Source organism: Xyrauchen texanus, chromosome 49 (assembly GCF_025860055.1).
Source record: "Xyrauchen texanus isolate HMW12.3.18 chromosome 49, RBS_HiC_50CHRs, whole genome shotgun sequence".
In the NCBI taxonomy this organism is placed as follows: Eukaryota; Metazoa; Chordata; class Actinopteri; order Cypriniformes; family Catostomidae; genus Xyrauchen; species Xyrauchen texanus.
This window is the reverse complement of record NC_068324.1, coordinates 783,062-806,038: the sequence shown is the minus strand read 5'-3', so window position 1 is coordinate 806,038 and position 22,977 is coordinate 783,062. Positions and strand designations below refer to the sequence as shown.

The following is a 22,977-nucleotide window of genomic DNA, read 5'->3' as shown; positions in this document are numbered from 1 at the left end:
TACGATAGGCTCCAGATTGCCCCGCCGTGAACCAGCAGAACACAGACTCTGTAACTCTGGTATCTAGAAAACTCGAGTAAACGACAGTAAAATCATGTTAACACACATATTGTTTATGTCTTGTGTCTATACCATAGACTGTAAAAAAAGATGGCCGACGCCCCTTCGCTCTTTTCCATTGGTGAGAACTGAAGCCGCCAGTGTCCCGATATGGCGCTGACATCTTGGGACTTGAGTCTGCGCAGTTGCGATTTCGGGACCAGACCTGCCCAGTAGTGAGCAGGAAGTAAGCCACGAAATCAAGGCCCCGCCCTCACTCTCGCTGAATCAATCGCAAGCACACGCCCCTTTTGACTTATGACGGTGTGAAATAATGAATTATAGAAATTTAGATATTAAATTTAAAGCGCCAATCTCCTCAGTCCTCCGAAGATCCCAAAAAAAGTTAGTTGGTGCTTCAGTGGCCACTTCGCTCAGAGAACCTGTCAATCACAGCTGTCAATCATGATGTCACAGCAGCGTTTTTATAGCATCAAATAACTAAAAACAAACTTATTTTGAAAACAAACACTTGAAATGACATCAACGTGATAGAAACGACAGTAAATGACAGAAACTACCTTTGGAAAAAAGATATGTGAAGTGTCATTTAATTGTTTAGTTGGTCTCACGTAACATGGGGAGGCGGGGCTTATGACCTATACTAGGACCAGTCACCGGGGGGCGATCGAGACGTTTTGGCTTCACTTTTGAGGGCTTGTGCGGCACACTTGGTCTATACTTTTATAACCGTGAGTATTTTAATGTGTACAGATTAAACCCCATAGACTTCCATTGGAAGTGTCTCACTTTTTTTCAGTAAATAAGGGACGAGTCCAAATTGTTTCTGTGGTAATTTACATTATGCCACAAATATTGACAATTGAGCTCCATATTGATATTTGCTAATCTGATGAGCTTCTACCATGTGACCGATGAATTTGTCCAAATCATTGAACGCACGACTTTTGACGTCAACAAGAACAGATATGGGAAGCGTATTCTCCCTTTTGTCATCCTACCCATGCACGATTATATAGATACTCACAGTTTCTACCTGATCGGCATAGACCTGTAACTTTATTTTTGGGTCGTGACCCCCAAGTTAAGAACCGCTGAAGTGGACAATGTTGTAGGAAAAGCACATTCTTGCTCGGCTCGACTAGAGGGTCCCAAACAAGGAAATGGAAAATACCAGAAAGCTAAATAGACTGTAAAGAAGTTTGGAAGGGAATGTCTGACCACATCACGCCATACGCTCAGTGTGACACTTCGGCACAAAGACAGTAATAATAAAACTGCCATCGTTTTATGAGCAGAATGTATTTAACAGGCCGTTACCGTCCGTTACCGTCCTCATCTCAATACAGTGTGTGTGTTATGAGGGTTTTAATCATGTGGTTTTCACGATCATGACACACTCTTCTCTCTCCATCGCTCCAGGACGTCTGACCCATGAACTTGGAAAAATCTGGTGGTTTCCACAACGCCGTGAGGCAGCTGGACATGGAGTCGAAGGTCAACAAGCTCACGTTTGGTGTCCAGCGGAGCTCCACGTCAGACGATGACTCCGGCTGTGCTTTGGAGGAATACACATGGGTGCCGCCAGGACTGCGACCAGATCAGGTGAAAAGAACGTCACGGATTGGTTGGCATTACTGGTCAACATTAAGGTTTTATTAATGGGTGGTACCGATAATAGTATCTTGAGAGAACACAATGCACAAGTAGTTATACAGTTAGCATGTCGTATAGATGCAATCTTTATTAAAACCTCTAAATGTTGGTCAATCGTTCCGGTCGTAATCGCAAAGAGTTAAACCCAAATTTTGCAGGCGCAGCTAAACACAGTGAATGGCAGCACCCCGCAGGCATTTGGAAACAGGAAAGGCTGCATTTTATTTACAAACTACTTCATGGAAAATCTGCAAGTGATTATTTCCAGCTGCCAGACAAAAGGTTTGAAACATTGCTAACAGCCAAGCTCGCAGCCACAAACCTTTTTTCCCTGGCGTGCCCGCAAAGGCGGTTCTCTCATGACCGGAGGCGCGCTGATGTGGCACTGGTCCCAGTTAGCATGCAAGTCTTGGATGCTGTTCCCATGTTCCATCCTTGCTGAATAAAAGGTGGTTTCCACTGCTCAGGCTGGTCTAGTTTGACAGTTTTAGAGGGGTTTTAGACATGTGTCAGCTAGTCAGGCTGGAGACCAGCTCAAGACTTGCTAAGACCAGCAAACTGCAATAGGGTGGTCTATACCGTGCACTTTATTTTTCACAAATAAAAAAGTATTACTCCTCATGAAATGAATTGTAATTTTGAAAACATATGTATAAAATCACGAGGACTCGAGTCAAACCAGTTACCTTATAAAAGCTGTTTTATCCTAAATGGGGCAGTCCTCATGGGGGCTGGCATTTTAGAAGGGCACACTCTTGGATTAAATGAATAATGGTTTTTATGATGCTGCATCCACACCACTAGGTGGCACTATAAGTCCAAGGTAGCACGAGCAAAAAGAAAGTGCACCTTTAAGTAGGGCCCAATGATATCCCAAATTTGGTCTAGCAGAATTGCAGAATTGCAATTGCGGATTTAGGCATGAGCAACACGGGCAGTCGCCCAGGGCGGCATCTTGCGGGGGGTTAGGCACGAGGTGGCGCAACAACCCTCCACCGGTCAACAACTTTGGGGGCGTTCTCATTCAGAATCACCACCCCAACCGGGTCAACAACTTTGATGGCATTCCCCCCTGCGCCACACCCCACCCCAATGCCCAACAACATTGGGGGCACATTGAAGCGGGTTTCGCCCAGGGCGCCAAACAAGCCAGAACCGCTAATGATCGTAGGCGTCATTGACCTGAGCTTAAGCATATCTGTGGATCATTCTGGTAATAATATGAAAACATTCTGTACTATTTATCACACAATGCTTTTGAAAGGCTTTTATTTTGTACAAAAATGGCACAGTCACACTTGTGGTGTTCCTGGTCAAAAATGACCGGCCGTTGAAAATGAATGGGGGAGAACACATTAAGTCTCCAGGAACATGTTCATCATACTCATGCTCACATATGTGCATGTGTGCTTGCAGACATAACAGCCTCGGGCGTGCACGCACACACATGCTCACGTACTCGCACAGACTCTTGAGTATTACATGCATCTTTTACTGAACTGCATCCAACATCATGCGTGCTCTTTTAATCATGACCCCGTATGCATGTGCACTACGAATGCTTTGTGGTGCTCTTCACGTATGCAGACGACTCGCACAGACGCAGACTGTCCGCATGTTTAGAAAAACTAGTCTGCATGAGGACAGTACGTGCCCACTGTACGTGCATCACACGCACTGCGCTCGAGAACTAGCGACACGCTTCAAACCAAAGTGTACTCTGGGCTTAAGAAGCACCCCAGAATAAATGTTGATGGGTTACAGGTGGTCTAAAGCCATTGAAGACCCCTAAACAACTTTAGTGTCAAATGCAAAAGTAGCTTGAATCTCTTTATAGCAGCTGTTTGGTGAATTGCCCTGCGTCTTATAGGGGATAATTGCAGAAAAGAGCAAACATTGAAGAACGGCGTCGTTCAAGGGCCTCATTCCAGTAGACCGGCTCAACAGCATGGTCCGGTCTTTATGCCAGCTCTTTATCTGAGGGTGGTTACGACCAGCGCTCGTAAAGTGTCCCCAGGTCAAAGTGTCGAGCACAATACACTACAGTAAAACATCTCTGCCTGAAATGATGGAAAACAGGTGGCTCAACTTTCAGCATAGGTCAATCAATGGACAGTCTTTGACGGATGCATACGAATGAAAAGTCTCCAAAAGCGTCTCAGGCGATTTACTTGTGAGCGATCAGGCGAGATGCATTCATTTATATCCGCTTGTGTTTGGATTTATTGGATCAGCTGATGTTAATACCTGGTGTAAATGTGAGATTTAGTGTCTGTAGTGTCTCATCTGATCGTCTTCATCTCGCCTGCAGGTCCAGCTCTACTTCTCTTGCCTACCTGAGGACAAAGTCCCTTATGTGAACAGCCCCGGGGAGAAACACCGCATCAAACAGCTCCTGTACCAGCTGCCTCCTCATGACAACGAGGTGAGTTTAAACTTCATCAGCAGCCATGAAAGCTCCTATTGTTTATCAGCATCGCTGCAGTGAATAATGCCCACGCATCGCATTACAAACCCCCGCAAACAGCTTTTTACCGCACTACGGTGTGGGTGTTTTAGCTCCACATCCACTGAATTCACACTGCTGTCACAGAAAGACTCTTTGTAGCTTCATATCTCTGTAGGTGCTCGCACAATGGACGATTTTATGATGCACTGAGATTCTTCGCATTACTGCGGTCTGAGAGTGTGTGTGTGTGTGTGTGTGTGTGTGTGTGTGTGTGTGTGTGTGTGTGTGTTATTGCTCTGAGCGCATTACATGCAGTTTCAGAGTTTTTCAGTGCGTGACTCTTAATAAAGAGTTTGTTTGTGTTCATTGTGTTCTCATTTAATTATTGTTGAACAAAAGTACTCGTCAAGTTTACCAGGAGATGCTTAAAGGGACAGTGACGTTACGTTATTCAAGAATACATTAAAAAAGCAGTTCACATAAAACTATTATTTGAACTCAGTAATTCAAAACATGTCCATTGTAGAAAAGGTGTCATTATTGATCTATGGATTAAATAATAGTCATGTGGTTTAACCATCCGGAGGCAGTAAAAATTAAGTCTCATTAAAAGCTGAAATTATTGGGGGAAAAAAATGAAAAAAAATTGGCATAAGTAGGATTTTTTCAGTGAAACAATTTTGTTTTATTTATAAAAATATACATTTTTGAAAAACGTTTGTCCACAAATCAATGCAGGTAGTCGTTCTGTTCATGTGTTAAAATTCCCATAAAACAGAGAAAACCACCTTTAGACCCTCATGACTGTGTGAAGCTTTTAAAAATATTGGATATTTTGACATTTAATAGTCAAAAAAAAATATATATTTTTTTTAAATCACAGTATTTGTAAAACACACACACACATATATATATATATAATTACTGTTAAATTTTTTAAATTTGAAACCAACATGGACACAATGTAACATTTCTACACACTTCAAACACAGATAAACTAGTTAAACTAGATTGTTTTAAATATTTTACATTTTTATCACCTCAGAGAATCTTGTCAACATCCCTTACGCAGAATTCACTGGACATCCTGAAGGCTAATAGATACTTACTGGGTTAACCGGTTTGCTTAAAAATCATGACAAACTTGTGCTTTTGTTCTGGTAAGGTGTTCATTTAGTGATATTTCTCCTGTTCCCTGATATTTTTGACTTTGGAGAACTCTGCTAATCGGCAAGCGTCTATGATTGGTTAAAACTAATCGTGGGTGTAATTTAGACGTGACGTTCTTTATTAATTTTCCTCACCGGTCTAATTTTAAGACAACGCAGTGCATTGTGTAAGCGCAGGCTTCGTTCGCCTAGGGTGCTTTAGGTCGATCAGGAGAAAACGTTTGGCTTCACGTGTCGTATAAATGAGGCTTTAAACAACACTTCCTCTGTGCTCATGTGGTCTGCTAAATGCATCTACCCTAATAGTTTGACAGCAAACATGTTTTAAACGTCTCGTTCAGGTGCGATACTGCCAGTCCCTCAGTGAAGAAGAGAAGAAGGAGCTTCACATGTTCAGCGTTCAGAGAAAGAAGGAAGCTCTCGGGCGAGGAACCCTGAAACTGCTGCCACAGACTCTGCATCATGCCACCTGTGAACATGTAGGTGTTTAAACCTTTTTCTGAAAGAAATGCTTAAAGAGCAACTATTATGGTTTTTCAGATATTACCGTTCATGTTGTGTGTTATAAAATTTTGCAAAGTTTCACAAATCAAAGTGCACCACAAATGGAGTTATTGACTCCCAAAAAAAAGAACGATCCTGAACACCTGAAACGAGTCGTTAGTAATTCCAGACTTACTTCCTGAACTAACATATGTAATTTGGTAACAAAAACCCCGCCTTTGGTCTTCATTAGCTGCTCGCAAACAGCTTTGACCCACCCTCAAACACTACACTAAGCGGTAGACCAATCACAACAGACATCTCATCAATCAGAGCAGAGTATGCTCTCTGAAAGGAGGAGTTTAGAATGAATGGACCAATCAGAGCAGAGTATGCTCTCTGAAAGGAGGAGTTTAGAATAAATGGACCAATCAGAGCAGAGTAGGCTCTCTGAAAGGAGGAGTTTAGAATGAATGGACCAATCAGAGCAGAGTATGCTCTCTGAAAGGAGGAGTTTAGAACGAATGCTTTAGAAGGGACCAATCAGAGCAGAGTATGCTCTCTGAAAGGAGGAGTTTAGAATGAATGCTTTAGAACGGACCAATCAGAGCAGAGTAGGCTCTCTGAAAGGAGGAGTTTAGAATGAATGCTTTAGAACGGACCAATCAGAGCAGAGTAGGCTCTCTGAAAGGAGGAGTTTAGAATGAATGGACCAATCAGAGCAGAGTATGCTCTCTGAAAGGAGGAGTTTAGAATGAATGGACCAATCAGAGCAGAGTATGCTCTCTGAAAGGAGGAGTTTAGAATGAATGGACCAATCAGAGCAGAGTATGCTCTCTGAAAGGAGGAGTTTAGAACGAATGCTTTAGAACGGACCAATCAGAGCAGAGTATGTTCTCTGAAAGGAGGAGTTTAGAATGAATGCTTTAGAACGGATCATTGAACGAGTCGTTTTTGACACTGGGGAAAAAAATGTAAAGCTGCAATTCAAATTATGAGCAAATTAAAGTGTTTTTTGAGCTTGGATGCATGTAAATCTGTTGTATGAGACCTTTAAAACTAAATTAGGCACGTTTAAAAACCATAATAGGTGCACTTAAAGGAAGTGACTGTTTGAGGCTGATTACTGTCATTGAATCCTCATGTTGTCTCTTCAGTGCTCGGAGAGCATCGGTGGAGGGGAGATGGTGGTGTTTGCTTCACGAGCGAGACCTGGACAGTGTTGGCATCCAGCGTGCTTCAGCTGCTCCACCTGCAATGAGCTGGTGGTGGATCTCATTTACTTCTACCACGACGGGAATATCCACTGCGGTCGACATCACGCTGAACTGTTAAAGCCGCGCTGTTCCGCCTGCGATGAGGTGAGCTTCGCTTTTCAAGAACGTCTACACTAATCAGCTTTAGTTCAAATTAATGTTTAATAATATACTTTTTAATCGGTAGTATATTGTGGTCACATGACCAGTACATAAAAGTGGCACCCAGTTACCATCATGGATATAAATAGTTGTTTGCATTTTTCCAAATTTCTTTAATTTCAACAGTTTGATCAAATCACTTGTATTTCTATAAATAAAACGGGTCATGTGATGGAGGCCCTTATTTAATCGTTGGTGTCTTTGCTTTCTCAGATTATTTTTGCGGACGAATGCACGGAGGCAGAGGGTCGGCACTGGCATATGAAGCACTTTGCCTGCTTCGAATGCGAGACCGTCCTGGGTGGTCAACGGTACATCATGAAGGACGGTCGGCCATACTGTTGTGGTTGCTTTGAGTCTCTGTACGCCGAATACTGCGACGCCTGTGGGGAACACATTGGTAAGCCTACATGTCTCTCATGGACGTCTCAATGTCATTTACCACAAACAACGTTCCACTTTTGTCCTTGAAAAGCTGACCACCTTCTCTTGTTTACTTTCTTCTAGGAGTGGACCATGCCCAAATGACGCATGATGGTCTTCATTGGCACGCCACCGACGCTTGCTTCAGCTGTGCTCAGTGCAAGACGTCCTTGCTCGGTTGTCCGTTTTTACCCAAACAAGGCAGAATATATTGTTCCAGGGACTGCAGCATGGGTGACGACATTCAGGCCTCTGATTCTTCCGATTCAGCATTTCAGTCCGGAAGATCTCGAGAGTCACGGCGCAATGTGAGGATGGAAAAAAGTAGTCGCTCTGCAGATCAATGTCGACAGTCTCTTCTCTTCTCTCCGGCGGCCAACTATAAGTTCCCCGGACTCACGGGCAACGCTGATGACACCTTGTCCAACAAGCTGTCCCAGTTGAGCTTTGCAGACAACCAGTTTTGGAGAAACCGAGAGGAGCAAGAAGCGGTGGAAGACCACGAGGATTGGGCTGAGCATGATGACTACATGACCCAACTCCTCCTCAAGTTTGGAGAACATGGCATGTTCCAGCAGCCAGAGGACGGCAGGCCAACTGACCTCTGGATGACCGACTCTGAGGTCAAAAACCAGACCGAGTCAAGGGTGTCTGGTAGTGTTGGGAACGGGAACCTGGCCAGTAAAAAGTACAAGGCGGACATGCACTGGGCACAGTCCCAGGATGGCCTGGGCGATTCCGCCTACGGTAGTCACCCTGGACCTGCGAGCAGCAGAAAACTCCAGGAGCTGGATCAAGAGCATGGAGCCAGCTTTAAACATGAAGATAAACAGTGGTATAATGACTCGCTGGAGTGCATCACGGATGAACTTGAACAAGCCGAGCACAACGTCAGAGACTCGATGGATTCCTTGGCGCTCTCCAACATCACAGGTGAGACGAGAAGAATCGATGGAAGTGTGTATTTGTCAAGAGCACACTGAAATATGTAAAGGCCAAAGATAACCAAAGTTCGGTTTTATGCATGTAGCTACATCTTGCGCAAAGTGCTTGTGACACAAATTAGCATACATATTTAAAAGGGTAAATGAGGCTTGGCATGTCTCAAATTCTACTTGTAGATTTGCATTTGCAGTGCTGAACAATTGCTGCTTCTATCATTTCAGGTACTTCCATCGATGGGGATATGAAAGACAAACCATTGCTCTACTCTCTCCAAAAGTTCTCTGGGCTTCAAAATGAGAACTGCGATAACATGAGCAACATGGGAACGCTGAACTCCTCAATGCTGCACAGAAGCACCAACTCCCTCAAGAGCCTCACGTCTGAGCTGGAGCGTGTGGATCTCATTGAACAGGAGGGCCTGGAGCAGGTGGTCCCAATCCCAGAGGACAGGCCCAAACCGCCTCATGTACCCGTTTTAAGAAGGGCCAAGTCCCAGTCCAAACCGCAGCAGGTGAAGTTCTCAGATGATGTGGTAGATAATGGACGGTATGACGACTTGGTGGTACGACCGGCTCCCATGAGTGAACGCACACGTAGGCGATCGTATCGGTTTGACGAGCAAGACCAGCACAGTCATCGGCATCACCACAGGCGACGCAGGAGTCGAAAATCTCGCTCGGATAACACACTTAACATTTTGCCCAAAGAAAAGGCTTCAAGGAGCTTCAAAGAGGCCCATCGGCAGTGTCAGCCAAGTACAAACGCCTGCTATGGACACGCTGATTCCGACAGATTGCCCAACCAGGCTGCGGACCGGTTTCTTTCTCTGTATGGTGATGAAGATGATTGGTGCTCTACCTGTTCCTCTTCATCGTCTGAATCAGAGGAGGAAGGCTTTTTCTTGGGTCAGCCAATTCCCCAACCAAGACAACCTCGGTACCAGTATTACGCCGACGAACTTCCCTTCGGCACACGGACAAAGTCCAAACAGAAGCGAGGACGAAAGGGCAAAAACTGCATCATTTCGTAGAACAGAATACGAAACCGTTGACTCTGAATTTGCATCTGTCTATAAACTAGATTTAATGTAGATTTAATCCTACATTGAACATTGCAGCAACACTGCAAACGGTCATTCATTTAGAGAGTTGGAGGTTTCCAGAGACATTAGCGAGAGCGGCCATTGGTGATAGTTGGCCAGAATATACTTCGGTTTTCTGCATGCCGCTACGTCTCGAGCACAGTGTGCAATGGAAATGTCTTCTTCAGCACAGTATGCATGTACTATCTAGTGCAGCCCAGTTTTTCAAGATATGTTGACGGTCCGTGTCAGTGCACGTCATTGAATAAAGAGTATCACAATGCTTTGTAGTGCACATGTTTTAGACGCAGCCATATGGCCATAACGATCGACTGTGTGCAAGATGTAATGGCACGTGGAAAAACGAAGTATAACCTAGGCCTTAAGATGAGCAGCTTTATGAAAATGAATGCAAATGAACAGTGATACAATGCAGCTATTACCAATGTGAATAAAGTGAGTGACGTGATCTGCCCGCCTGATACAGTTGGATACTGCAGTCAAGTAGAAATGCCATCTAGCAACCAGCAGCAGAAAGACTTGGTGACCTCCAGCGATTGAATCGCTGTCAGGGTGAACGCACCTTGCATCTTGGTCCAGTGGTTGCTCTTTCTATTTGATTGCAATTGTCTTTAAGTTCAAGACCTGTCTTCCCATGCATTGACTTTGTAGGCCAACGCAGTTTCCAAACCATGTTTAATTGCCACAGCAATGCACAATAGGTGCTAAAGTGATTGTAGTCTTTGAAAGAATCAAAAGAATATTATATTTATGAAGCCACTTTTAGAAACTAACAAAGAGAATAATTTAACATTGCAAATATGGATGTATATATATTGTAAAATGTTAAAGCTAATATTTTTATATCCCTGAGTTTCAAAAGTTTTTTTTTAAAGAATGCTTCTTGATAAATGTTTTACATAACAAATGTTTGCAGAGATTCAACTTTTGTTAATCAGGGTTTTAAAAATAAATGTATAACATGCCACGGCCAAAAGCATTGCAGGAAATCTTACTGCATGTTACTGCGACACGTACATGACGCGCATTATCCAGAGCCTGTTTGGAGGTGATGTTATTGTTGATCATAAAGACAGAACACTGTAATCTGTATGAATGCAAACTGGAATTTAAGGCTAATAATAAAAATATATGAATTATATCTTTAGACCAATTCTGTGTCCATGTCTTTTGCCTGCAGACCCGCTCTAATTAACACAATGAATTACTGTCTGATATGCAAAATGGGCCTCATTCTTAAAGCACGAATGGAACGAATTGCAAAATCATTCAAAAGTAAATTGTTGCATTGAATAAAAGGTTTTAAGAAAAATGCACACCCGTGACCCAACGCACACACCCGTGACCCAACGCACACACCCGTGACCCAACGCACACCCGTGACCCAACGCACACACCCGTGACCCAACGCACACCCGTGACCCAATGCACACACACCCATGACCCAATGCGCACACCCGTGACCCAACGCGCACACCCGTGACCCAACGCACACACACCCGTGACCCAACGCGCACACCCGTGACCCAACGCACGCACACCCGTGACCCAACGCGCGCACACCCGTGACCCAAGGCGCACACCCGTGACCCAAGGCGCACACCCGTGACCCAACGCGCCCACCCGTGACCCAACGCGCCCACCCGTGACCCAACGCGCACACCCGTGACCCGTGACCCAATGCTCACACCCGTGACCCAATGCACACACCCGTGACCCAATGCACACACCCGTGACACAATGTACACACCCGTGACCCAATGCACACACCCGTGACCCAATGCACACACCCGTGACCCAATGCTCACACCCGTGACCCAATGCACACACCCGTGACCCAATGCACACACCCGTGACACAATGTACACACCCGTGACCCAATGCACAGTTTGACAAAAGTGAAGAAAAACAAAACATGTCGACACAACTATTGTTTGAATAAGCAGCAAATTGTTTAATATTGAGTTCTAAAGCACCTGTTAAACATTGTGCACAAGTCAAAAATACAAAATTTTAATTAGGAATGAAAACATGTGAAGAAAAATCCAGACATGCAACAAAATGAACGAGTCACCATATGAACTTCGGTAATTGACCTAAATAACGATATAATACCCATATATACCCATACAGTTTTTCAACTATATATATATATATATATATATACTACTATTAATATACTAATATACTATTACAGTCAGTTATACTATAGGATAACTGGTGAGCCACTAATGTGTTCTTGTTCGTACAAAATTACTTAACAAATAAGCTTTAAAAACATTTATTATTTGCGCTGAACAATGCAAAAACTGGGTAAAATTGGCTAAACAAATAAATTCACAATTACCTCTAAACTGTTCATTTAGTGTGTGTTTATTCCAGTTGAGGTAGTCAGATTAAATTCTTGAAGGTCCAGTTATGGATCGAGGTTACGTTTGGCACTCTGGTCGGTTTTAAGGATGTCCTCAGAGATGAACTGGCGGAAGTTCTCCAGGCTTCGTTCTCTGATGTCAACCAGGTTCTTTTTCAGCGCCGACAGAAGTTTCCGTTCAAGAGTCGGACCTGTGGCTATCAGCATCTTCACCACCGTTCCCAAAGTCTCACAGTCCTGTTTGTACAACTGGAACAGATGGGAATGATTCAGCTTTAATATCTCCGAGGAGTCCAACAGCTGAGGTATGTGATATTCACAGTGTTAAAATACTTCTATGCCAGATTAATATGCAGAGACACTAGAAGTCATTCAGAGGTTCATTTTCTTGAAAACTGTAATCGCTTGTTTTGAGCAACCCGCCCAACTTTACTCACCCGATGGCGCGAGTCGGGGCGAGACTATCTGACGGTTCGTACAACAGCAGATGAGGGACGTATTCGGAAAGCTGCTTTGAAAATTATTATTATTATTATTATTATAATTTCTTTGCAATTCTGTTCGGTGACGCTAGAGTCGCAGAAATGACATTCTTATAAAACCAGATAAACTCTCAAATCACCTCGAAAACCTCCTGGAGTTTATCACTTATCTTAAATATTATTCATGGATGAAAACTTTTTGTTGTCCCGTATATATGGCTTTTACAGAAAATGCACCTTTTCACTTTTTCTGTGCTGATTGTGGGGCAAAATGTGTAAATTCTTTAAATTACAACATGGAAGAACTTTGTTATAAAGGGGTGTTTGTTAGGAACAATGCACAGCATAGATTAGTTGCTAGCGGCAACGATCAGTTGAATTCTACATAAATGCGCCAACACAAATGTGTGTATATCTGCTATTCTACAAAGGCTTTGAACATTAGATATGTTAAAAACAGCTGAAAAAACCACAGAAGTATTAGCTGCTGAAAGCATTACCATATTAGTCAAAATATTTAATAAACACACAAGGGGCGAGCTGACGTTCGCATTCTGCGGAAGCCATCATTAAAACCATTAAAACCACTGACAGGTGAAGTGAATAACATTTATTATCTTGTTACAGTGGCACCTGTCAAGCGGTGGCATATATTAGATATATTAGGCAGCAAGTGAACAGTCAGTTCTTGAATTTCTGTGCCCATGCTGACCCCTGCCCACCGCCGAAAGCACCTACAAATGGGCAAGTGAGGGTCACAACTGGACCATGGAGCAATGGAAGAAGGTGGCCTGGTCTGATGAATCACGTTTTCTTTTAGATCACATGGACGGCCGGGTGCATGTGCGTCATTTACGTGGGGAAGAGATGGCGGCAGGAAGCTCTATGGGAAGCTGGCAGGGGCACTGTGATGCTCTGGGCAATGTTCTGCTGGGACACCTAGGGTCCTGGCATTCATATGGATGTTACTTTGACATGTACCACCTACTTAAAGATTGTTGCAGACCACGTACACCCCTTCATGGCAACGGTATACCCTGATGGCAGTGCCCTCATTCAGCAGGATAATGCGCCCTGCCACACTGCAAAACTGTTCAGGAATGGTTTGAGGAACATGATTGACTCGGCCTCCAAATTCTCCAGATCTCAATCCCATTGATCATCTATGGGATGTGCTGGACCAACAAGTCCAATCCATAGAGGCCCCACCTCGCTTACAAGACTTACGTCTTGGTGGCAGATAACACAGGATGCCTTCAGAGGTCTTGTGGGGTCCATGCCTCGACGGGGCAGAGGGGGAGCGGCACGAGGGGGATCTACTGGCTGATCGGTGTATAGTTGGTGGATGATAACTTGTCTCGTGTGGATTTTAAAGAGATTGACAAAGCCGCTTCATTGTGAACTAAACGACAAACCTCCAGTGTATTAGTCAATTGAAGGTAACGGCCATATATTCCGGGTCCAATACCGTGGGAAGATGTCCAGCAACAGGTGTGTGACAGAAAGTGTTAAGACTAGTTAGCGAACTGTGAAGTTATTTCACACCCACCTTTAAAGTCCAACAAATTCCCCCTGAGGTTTAAAGACGTGCAGAAATGGTGGTTAAGAGGTTTATTATGCCCCGCAAATGTCCCAGGTGCGACATGTCTGAAGGCCCCTTCAATACCTGAAGGTGAGAGATCTCTGCTGTAGGGAATACCTCATAAACCCAAACCAACACATCCTGTCAGGTTTTAAAGGAATGTTCCAGGTTCAATAAGCATTTTTGGAATTTCGAAACTACTGTATAATCAAGAGCGTTTGAGTCGGGTGAATTACTTTGAATCACCCTGAAGAAGTTTCTAGAATTCTGGAGAACAAGGTTCTCAAACTCGGAGAAACGGCTAGTTGGAACAAGAGGAGAGATCCGGAATGATTAGAAGTAGGACTGGCCGTTTTGACCATTTTGTTCATACCACACGTCCATAAAAATATACAGTGAATACTATTGACCGAAACCAAACTTTCAGTCTCCACTGGAGGAAACAAAGTTAGTAATAACACACAAACCTTCATGAGATGGGCTAGGGTCAGAGGTCAAGTCTAATCAAACAGACAGACAACGGGGGAGGCGTTCAGGACAGGAAGCGGCAATTCATTCGGCTCCCAAAGTTCAAGTTACGTTCGCTTTTGACTCCTGATTTGCTGCCATTCACGAGTCTCATTGGTTTAATTCTGAGCTTGAGAGAAAACACAGAACCGCTCTCAGGACTCAAAGATTATCAGCACAGCTTCAACAGAGGACGATGTCTGTTTCCTCTTAAAGAGAGTGTTTGTCCAGTCCGATCCAGCGCAAAAACAGAGCGAGAGATTGAAAGAGGTCTGCAGTCTATCAAAAGGAGCACCAAGCAGGTCTCCGTAATGTCAGATTCCATCATAATGTCCTCGTTTTTAAAACGGCAACTCAAAATGCCAAACAAATCTACATCACTCAAGTTCTAGTTTATTTCTAAGGGGGTGTTCACACTTTTGATTAACACGAACTCTGGTACGATTGCTCTGTTATTGCTGCCCAGGGCCGCCGCTGGCCAAAGTGAGTTCCAGGTGGACGGGCGTGGGGGGGTATTCGCGTGATATAAGCGTGAAGCGTTCGTCTTTTTTCCGCAGCTGCTTTCGGGTCCTTGAATAACGTATAACGTGTGAGTAAACGCAGCCGGTGGACTTTCTGGTGCCCTCCTAGGGTAAGATGGTAGGGAGTTTGTGCGTAGGGAGCGGCGGTACTGATGCTGCCATCCGCACCAAACAAGAGGGCCACCTGAATATTGGGTCTCTGCCCGCTTCCAAACAAACTCTGGTGGGGTCCGATTGATATATGAAGCAACATGGACAAAAGACGTCTAAACGGACCAATAACAGGAAGTAATTCGCCTAATAATGACCTCAAGCACGCCTGGTTCTTCTCATCATAGGAGCGATACATTACAGTTCGGGACAGGCGTCGGAACCGCCGTCAGGCGTCCTCGCAGCATATCTTCATCTGTGTGTGCAACGGAGGAATTCCTGCCGCTGTTTTGACTTTTTTACACATTTTATTATCATCTCTTAGTTTGTAGCAGCATTGTTTTAGATGACGGGCATGTTCTGTCACAAAAATATATGTCATAAAATCTGTCCAATCAGGTTGTGACTTTTTCTCCATGCCTTTGGTTTTATATGGTTAGGTTCGGTGTTTAAAATGCCAGTGTGAACGATAAACGAACCACGACTAAATGTATCATTTTCTTTTTTGGTCCGGACCAACAGAACCAACAGAACCGGACTACAAGTGTGGACACACCCTTAATGTAAGTGGAAACACTTCTACGTTGCGCGTTGCTAATTAAAAATGAACCTGTTGTCATAGTAATTTGATTCATAAAATGATTGTATGTTTTGAAATGCTACATGGAAAAATTGAGACGGTTTTTGAATTTGGTATGCCGCCTTTTTGCTGTAATGACCGCATGCACTCAAGCTGGACAAAACATTGACTTCACAGATACTTTTATGGTACTTTTAGAAGTTTTGTTGCCTTTTTCATTGTATGGACAAACCAGCGTGAAGATCCTTCAAAGTATTAAACAAATATTTTGTGTTCCACAGAAGAGAGAATGCACATCTGGAACAACATGGTTGACTGTCTGTTTTTAAAGCAAAATCCTTCCACTTACTGGCGTCAATCCAAAGCGACTCATGGTGACTCGTCTCAACTTGGTTAAAGTGGAGATCCCACAATCTTCCCAGAAACATGTAATGACCAGGTTCACCCGTCTGAAGACTCAATTAGAGGCCGTTTGCTCTCAGAGCCGCTGGCTACATTTGAAGATTTATTACACCTCCACATCCAAAGTCAAATCCCGGCGACTTGCAGAGCATTCTGACACCCGTCCGCATTCAAAATGCCGAATCACGCTCCGTTCTCAAGAGCTTTAAGCTGACTGTCTCGCTGACAAACACACCCTTGTAATCATACTGTACCAACAAAAGCTACAAATCATAGAGTTTGTTGACTGGGAGCGTCCTGAAGCAAAACAACAGCTTCTCTACTGTCAGCTGTCTGGCCATGGAGTAGGTTATAGAGTGGTGGTGGTGTAGTGGGCTAAAGCACATAACTGGTAATCAGAAGGTTGCTGGTTTGATCCCCACAGTCACCATCATTGTGTCCTTGAGTAAGACACTTAACTCCAGGTTGCTCCGGGGGGATTGTCCCTGTAATAAGTGCTCTGTATAATACATTGGTAATCAGAAGGTTGCTGGTTTGATCCCCACAGTCACCACGATTGTGTCCTTGAGTAAGGCACTTAACTCCAGGTTGCTCCGGGGGGATTGTCCCTGTAATAAGTGCACTGTATAATACATTGGTAATCAGAAGGTTGCTGGTTTGATCCCCACAGTCACCACCATTGTGTCCTTGAGTAAGACACTTAACTCCAGGTTGCTCCGGGGGGATTGTCCCTGTAATAAGTGCACTGTAAGTCACTTTGGATAAAAGCATCTGCCAAATGCATAAATGCAAACATGTAAATGCTATAAAAATGTCTCTGTTTTGAGCGACCCATCCAGCCAGACACAACAACATTGAGTTGGGGGCGGGACTATCTGTTTGTTCGATCAACACAAGACAGAGGGCGTATCTGAAATTCTGTTTGAAAATAATGTTTATTTTTCATTATTACATGCTTCAGTGGTTGCTAGGGTATAAAACGGTGGTTGCTAGGGTATTTTCGGTGGTTGCTAGGGTATTTCCGGTGGTTGCTAGGTTTTTCAGGGTGGTTGCTATGTGGTTGTTAACTGTCTCAAGTAAATAAAAAAAAAAGAGTCCTGCAACTTCTTACTATGGGATTTTTTTTACATGTTTTATCATCAAACAGTAAAAAAATCGGATGTTTTTGTGAAGAAAAATAACAGCACAGCTCTTCTGCAGGCCTGTGCGCTTATTCTGTTGGTGTTAACACTGGTGCTAATAAATAAATCATTAATTAGCACAAATTACAGTGTATTAGCACACAAACAGCATAAGCTCGTCCTCTGGAAATCCACGCTCACAGACCCTGAAGCAAACGTAAATTATCTCACGTTTTAATTGATCGATTGCATCAATTTCTGCTGTTCTCTTTTTTGCACACAGGCTTTAATGTGTGTGGCCATGCAATCAGCACGCAGCTTTTACATGAATGTACATGTTCTTTATGGTAACTGGACATTTCTCATGGGCAGAAATTATACTTATTGCACACGTGAGACTGGTTTAAATGTTGTTGTTGCATATTAAACACTCAAAAACAGATTTTTTTTTATTAAAATGAACAAAAGCAACACAATTCTAGAATATTTCATCACATCTTGATTTATTGTGTCTTATCCATTTAACCCTTGTGTGACCTTCGGGTCATTTTTGTCTTTTTCATTTTTGTTTTTTTCGATCATTTTGGCCATTATTGGCAATGGTGTACATTTTGCCAAAGGTGTGTATTTATTGGGGGAATGTTGATATTTCAACCTCAGTTCCTATAACACATCTATAACACATCTATAACACATCTATAACACACTGTGGACACAATAGTCACACTCGGGACCTTCAGGACACAAATGTCCCCATTGAAACTCATTAAAACTGCAATATTTGATCCCAGTGCCAGTAAAGCATCAAATCAGGAATTCTATGATATTATTCTTTTATTCCAGAATCTTGACTTCAAAAATTACATTTTTAATATTTCCCTCATGTTTATCCTGTGGAGCAAATACAAACTTTTCCCCTATTTACTGTTTATTATAGAGACCTGCAGGACAACTGAATACATGATGCAGATGTGTGTGTGTGTGTGTGAGTGTGTGTGTGTGTTTGTAAAATACAACAGTGGCATTATATAAACAAACTGGCATTTAAATCCTGAAAATAAATGAATATTTGGTAGTTGTGATCAGGAATGATGTTGGTTAAAAACAAATTTGTAATTAAAGTGGAAAATAATATTAATATATAATATTTTTATGGCAGTTTTTTGACACTAAGGACCTCTGGGTAACCTCTGGGTGTTTACTAAATCCATTTGAGTTGGAACTACATGAAAGTTGCATTGATGAAACTTCAGGTGTTTTAGTGCAAGATGAAAATAAAGGGGGACTGTTAGTGTTTAATGTTTTGTTCAATTTGTGGATTACCATTATGGTGAAGAATAGAGCTTGTGCTAACCATAACAGTGACTACACTACTGCCTCCAACCCTCATGTATTTAGCATGCTAACATTAGTACATAAAGAATTAAGAGATTTATTTGAGCTATTACTAAATCACAAATGCAGGTAAAACTGTCCCACTGTACAGTGCTGTTCTTTGGGTCATTTTCAGTCATTTTTAATTGTTTATTTAATACAACGTATGTTATAATTTATTTTCTTTACCCAAATGTGTAATGCTGACTGTATTTTAACAACCATACCACTAAATGTTGTCATGCACTTTCCAAAACTCTTCAAAGACCTTGTAAAACACTGATTCACCAACAATAATAAACGGTGCACTTAAATTAGCATGATTTCACATGACAGTACAGGATCTTCAAAACCACAACGCCACAATTGCAATAAAACAGTGACATAACAAAGTAAACACATGACAAAAGCCGTGATGAAGGATGAACTCCACCCTGAGAGCGTCTGTATTTATAGTCGTGATATTTATGAATACTGGGAAGTTACGGAAACTGAGGGAGCGTTTGACCCCGTGTGCACTTGCTGTTTCTTTGTTTAGTGGCAAAGTTTGCATCATTTCTACCCTCAATTGGAGGGAAAAAAAGACGCGATCTCAAGGTTCGATAACTGAGGACCACACAAACAGAACCGACTCGCTGTGTGGGGTGTACTGAGGGTCGCCAATGGTCTGTAACACATTACAAACACAACAGTGCTCAGTAAAACCAGCGGGTCTGTGAGGGGGCGTTATTTGAGGGCTGAGACACATTAGAGAATATTCAGAGGTATTTTATCACTAATAGTTCCGGTGGATGTGTTTCGTTTAGGCTGATTGGAGTGATAAATGTAGTCTGGGTAAAATCATTCCCAGCCATTATCAACTCGCAGAACTCACAGTGAGAAAAGCACTTACAGTTTTCTTTTTCTCCCAATTCGGAACGCCCAATTCCCAATGCGCTCTGAGTCCTCGTGGTGGTGTAGTGACTCGCCTCAATCTGGGTGTCAGAGGACGAATCTCAGTTGTCTCCGTGTCTGAGACCGTCAATCCATGCATCTTATCACGTGACTCATTGAGCGCGTTGCCGTGGAGACGTAGCGCATGTGGAGGCTTCACACTATTCTCCGCGGCATCCACACACAACTCGCCACACACCCCACCGAGAGCGAGAACCACATTATAGTGACCACGAGGAGGTTACCCCATGTGACTCTACCCTCCCTAGCAACCGGGCCAATTTGGTTACCCCATGTGAGACTACCCTCCCTAGCAACCGGGCCAATTTGGTTACCCCACATGACTCTACCCTCCCTAGCAACCGGGCCAATTTGGTTACCCCACGTGACTCTACCCTCCCTAGCAACCGGGCCAATTTGGTTACCCCACATGACTCTACCCTCCCTAGCAACCGGGCCAATTTGGTTACCCCATGTGACTCTACCCTCCCTAGCAACCGGGCCAATATGGTTACCCCATGTGACTCTACCCACCCTAGCAACCGGGCCAATTTGGTTACCTCACGTGACTCTACCCTCCCTAGCAACCCGGCCAATTTGGTTACCCCATGTGACTCTACCCTCCCTAGCAACCGGGCCAATTTGGTTGCTATGGGGACTTGGCTGGTGTCACTCAGCACGCCCTGGATTCAAACTCGCGACTCCTGGTCGCAGGAACCGCCGGCATCCGCAAGGAAGCGGAGGAGCCATTCCGTCCTCCAGGGAATGGAGTACTCGCTGCCATCGCCCGGAGAGAAGCGGCTGTCATCCGCCGGAGGAAGGAGTGCCTGAGGACCAGGCGATGGCGTGTCCGGGGACTGGCGAAGTTTTTCTCTCTCTGTGTGTCTCTCCCACTCGCCCTCTCCCCAGGTTCCCAGGAGGCACAGGGATGGGAGACACACACAGCCGTGTGCCCCGCCTCCTCCTCGCCCACCTTATCCCGTTACATTCAGCGTTCTATTAACAGTCTTAATTTCCTCCGAAATGTCCTTAGAAAGGGCGAGAGCAACTCGATTGTGCGTAACTCACCTTCTCGATCTCCACAGCTTTGGTAGTGATGGCTTGAGCTCGGCGTTCTTCTGAAGTCTCAACACGTTCCTCGAGTTCTCCACCCAAACCAGGAATCTCATCCAGATCGGAAAAAAATATCTGGAAAAGAGAAATGAAGTGGCCGCACATGCACACGCATGGAAGATTAAACATTTAACCACATTTTTAGAGACTTTGTCAAATTGATTCAAAAGCACCGCATTCATGATCTTCATAGACTTGTATTACGTAACTAGTGATGTCATGTTCAGTGACGAGGGTCAAAACCGCCTCAGATGGTACATTCAGTTCTGGAAATGCAAATAAACCGCAGTGGCCTCAGGATGTCTCTGTGCTCTTCAACAATGTCTTCAATTTCAACATGATGAGGTCACGATCATCATCTGCACTGTAATTACAGGACCAAAGTCCCAGAAGCGTTTACGCTCTTAATACACGTTTCTGCTCTTATTGTGAACAAGTCCATGACGTTTAAAAGCGGGACACTGGAGACGCACATCTGTTTGTAAATACAGTTTTCAGTCCCAAACGCATTTAATTTCAAGCGTGTAATAATAACTTGTATTTGTCTCAGTCGATACCTTGCTGGCTGACGGAGGACGGTGTGGAGGAACATCTTTACATCCTCCGGCGAGATCAGCGTGTGTCCTGTCTTCCTCTGACGTGACAGTGAGACGGTAAAGGACATCAGGACATCACATTTAAAGGAACGGTTCACACACAATTAACATTGTCATCATTTACTCACCCTCATGTTGTTCCGACTGCGTATGACGTTGTTTCTTCAGTGGAACGTGAACATATGGAGGGCCAAATCTGCCTAAATTAAAAAGAAATAACAATATATACAGTATATATATGCAAATAAAATATAAAATATATATTTATTGTGTGCGTGTATAAATATATACACAATATTACAAATAATATAATAAAAAGAACATAGAAATACATTTAAAAATCAGTATTTTTTATTTTTGTCCTTATTTATATATTATTGCATTTATTTATTTAGACATTTATTTATTTATTTAGACATTTATTTATTTATTTAGACACTTATTTAGACATTTATTTATTTATTTAGACATTTATTTAGACATTTATTTATTTAGATATTTATTCATTTATTTAGACATTTATTTATTTATTTAGACATTTATTTAGACATTTTTTATTTAGACATTTATTTAGACATTTATTTATTTATTTAGACATTTATTTAGACATTTATTTATTTATTTAGACATTTATTTAGACATTTATTTATTTAGACATTTATTTAGACATTTATTTATTTATTTAGACATTTATTTATTTATTTAGACACTTATTTAGACATTTATTCATTTATTTAGATATGCATTCATTTATTTAGACATTTTTTATTTAGACATTTATTTAGACATTTATTTATTTATTTAGACATTTATTTAGACATTTATTTATTTATTTAGACATTTATTTAGACATTTATTTATTTATTTAGACATTTATTTATTTATTTAGACATTTATTTATTTATTTAGACATTTATTTAGACATTTATTTATTTATTTAGACATTTATTTAGACATTTATTTATTTATTTAGACATTTATTTATTTAGACATTTATTTAGACATTTATTTATTTATTTAGACATTTATTTATTTATTTAGACACTTATTTAGACATTTATTCATTTATTTAGATATGCATTCATTTATTTAGACATTTTTTATTTAGACATTTATTTAGACATTTATTTATTTATTTAGACATTTATTTAGACATTTATTTATTTAGACATTTATTTAGACATTTATTTATTTATTTAGACATTTATTTAGACATTTATTTATTTAGACATTTATTTAGACATTTATTTATTTATTTAGACATTTATTTAGACATTTATTTATTTATTTATTTAGACATTTATTAATTTATTTAGACACTTATTCATTTATTTAGACATTTATTTAGGGCTGCCCTCTGATATTCGACCAAACGTCGAAGTTTAGTCGCAGGAAAACACATAAAAACGACAAACTTATTAGAACCAGTATCACCGGTTGGTCGCAGGAAACCAACGAACACGGGTATTAGTGCTAGGTGGTATTATGGGGTAAGTTTGGTTAAGCGGGGTTAGGGTTAATCCTATACAATAAAACAAGT

The 22,977-nt window shown here is 42.2% G+C and overlaps 2 protein-coding genes across 5 annotated transcripts in view; one reads left to right on the top strand and one right to left on the bottom strand.

Annotated features, from left to right (window-relative positions):
• Positions 1 to 10,851, top strand: part of prickle1a (prickle homolog 1a) — a 35,550-nt gene extending 24,699 nt beyond the window's left edge. For all 3 annotated transcript variants that reach the window (XM_052122533.1, XM_052122534.1, XM_052122535.1), the window contains exons 2-8: positions 1,483 to 1,665; positions 4,028 to 4,141; positions 5,676 to 5,813; positions 6,975 to 7,178; positions 7,449 to 7,635; positions 7,743 to 8,591; positions 8,825 to 10,851. In XM_052122533.1, coding sequence (XP_051978493.1) covers positions 1,495 to 1,665; positions 4,028 to 4,141; positions 5,676 to 5,813; positions 6,975 to 7,178; positions 7,449 to 7,635; positions 7,743 to 8,591; positions 8,825 to 9,633 — 2,472 coding nt within the window. In that variant the 5' untranslated portion in view covers positions 1,483 to 1,494 and the 3' untranslated portion in view covers positions 9,634 to 10,851. The remainder of the gene's footprint in view (positions 1 to 1,482; positions 1,666 to 4,027; positions 4,142 to 5,675; positions 5,814 to 6,974; positions 7,179 to 7,448; positions 7,636 to 7,742; positions 8,592 to 8,824) is intronic.
• Positions 10,852 to 11,825: 974 nt separating this feature from the next.
• Positions 11,826 to 21,540, bottom strand: LOC127640143 (periphilin-1-like). Of its 2 annotated transcripts, XM_052122560.1 has the most exons (3): positions 21,399 to 21,540; positions 20,797 to 20,916; positions 11,826 to 12,325 (listed from the first exon to the last, which is right to left on the bottom strand). In XM_052122560.1, the coding sequence occupies exons 1-3, from the start codon at positions 21,503 to 21,505 to the stop codon at positions 12,286 to 12,288; spliced, it is 267 nt and encodes an 88-aa protein (XP_051978520.1). In that variant the 5' UTR covers positions 21,506 to 21,540; the 3' UTR covers positions 11,826 to 12,285. The 2 variants fall into 2 exon arrangements, with proteins under 2 accessions (XP_051978520.1, XP_051978521.1); XM_052122561.1 differs by lacking the exons at positions 20,797 to 20,916; positions 21,399 to 21,540 and adding an exon at positions 16,248 to 16,474.
• Positions 21,541 to 22,977: the final 1,437 nt, after the last annotated feature.

Coding starts and splice junctions, on each gene's coding strand:
- LOC127640143 (XM_052122560.1), bottom strand. CDS start 21,505: ATGTCCTTTACCGTCTCACTGTCACGTCAGAGGAAGACAGGACACACG. Junction 20,917..21,398: donor GTCCTCCGTCAGCCAGCAAG/GTATCGACTGAG, acceptor TCTCTTTTCCAG/ATATTTTTTTCCGATCTGGA. Junction 12,326..20,796: donor AAGCTGTGGAGATCGAGAAG/GTGAGTTACGCA, acceptor CATCTGTTCCAG/TTGTACAAACAGGACTGTGA.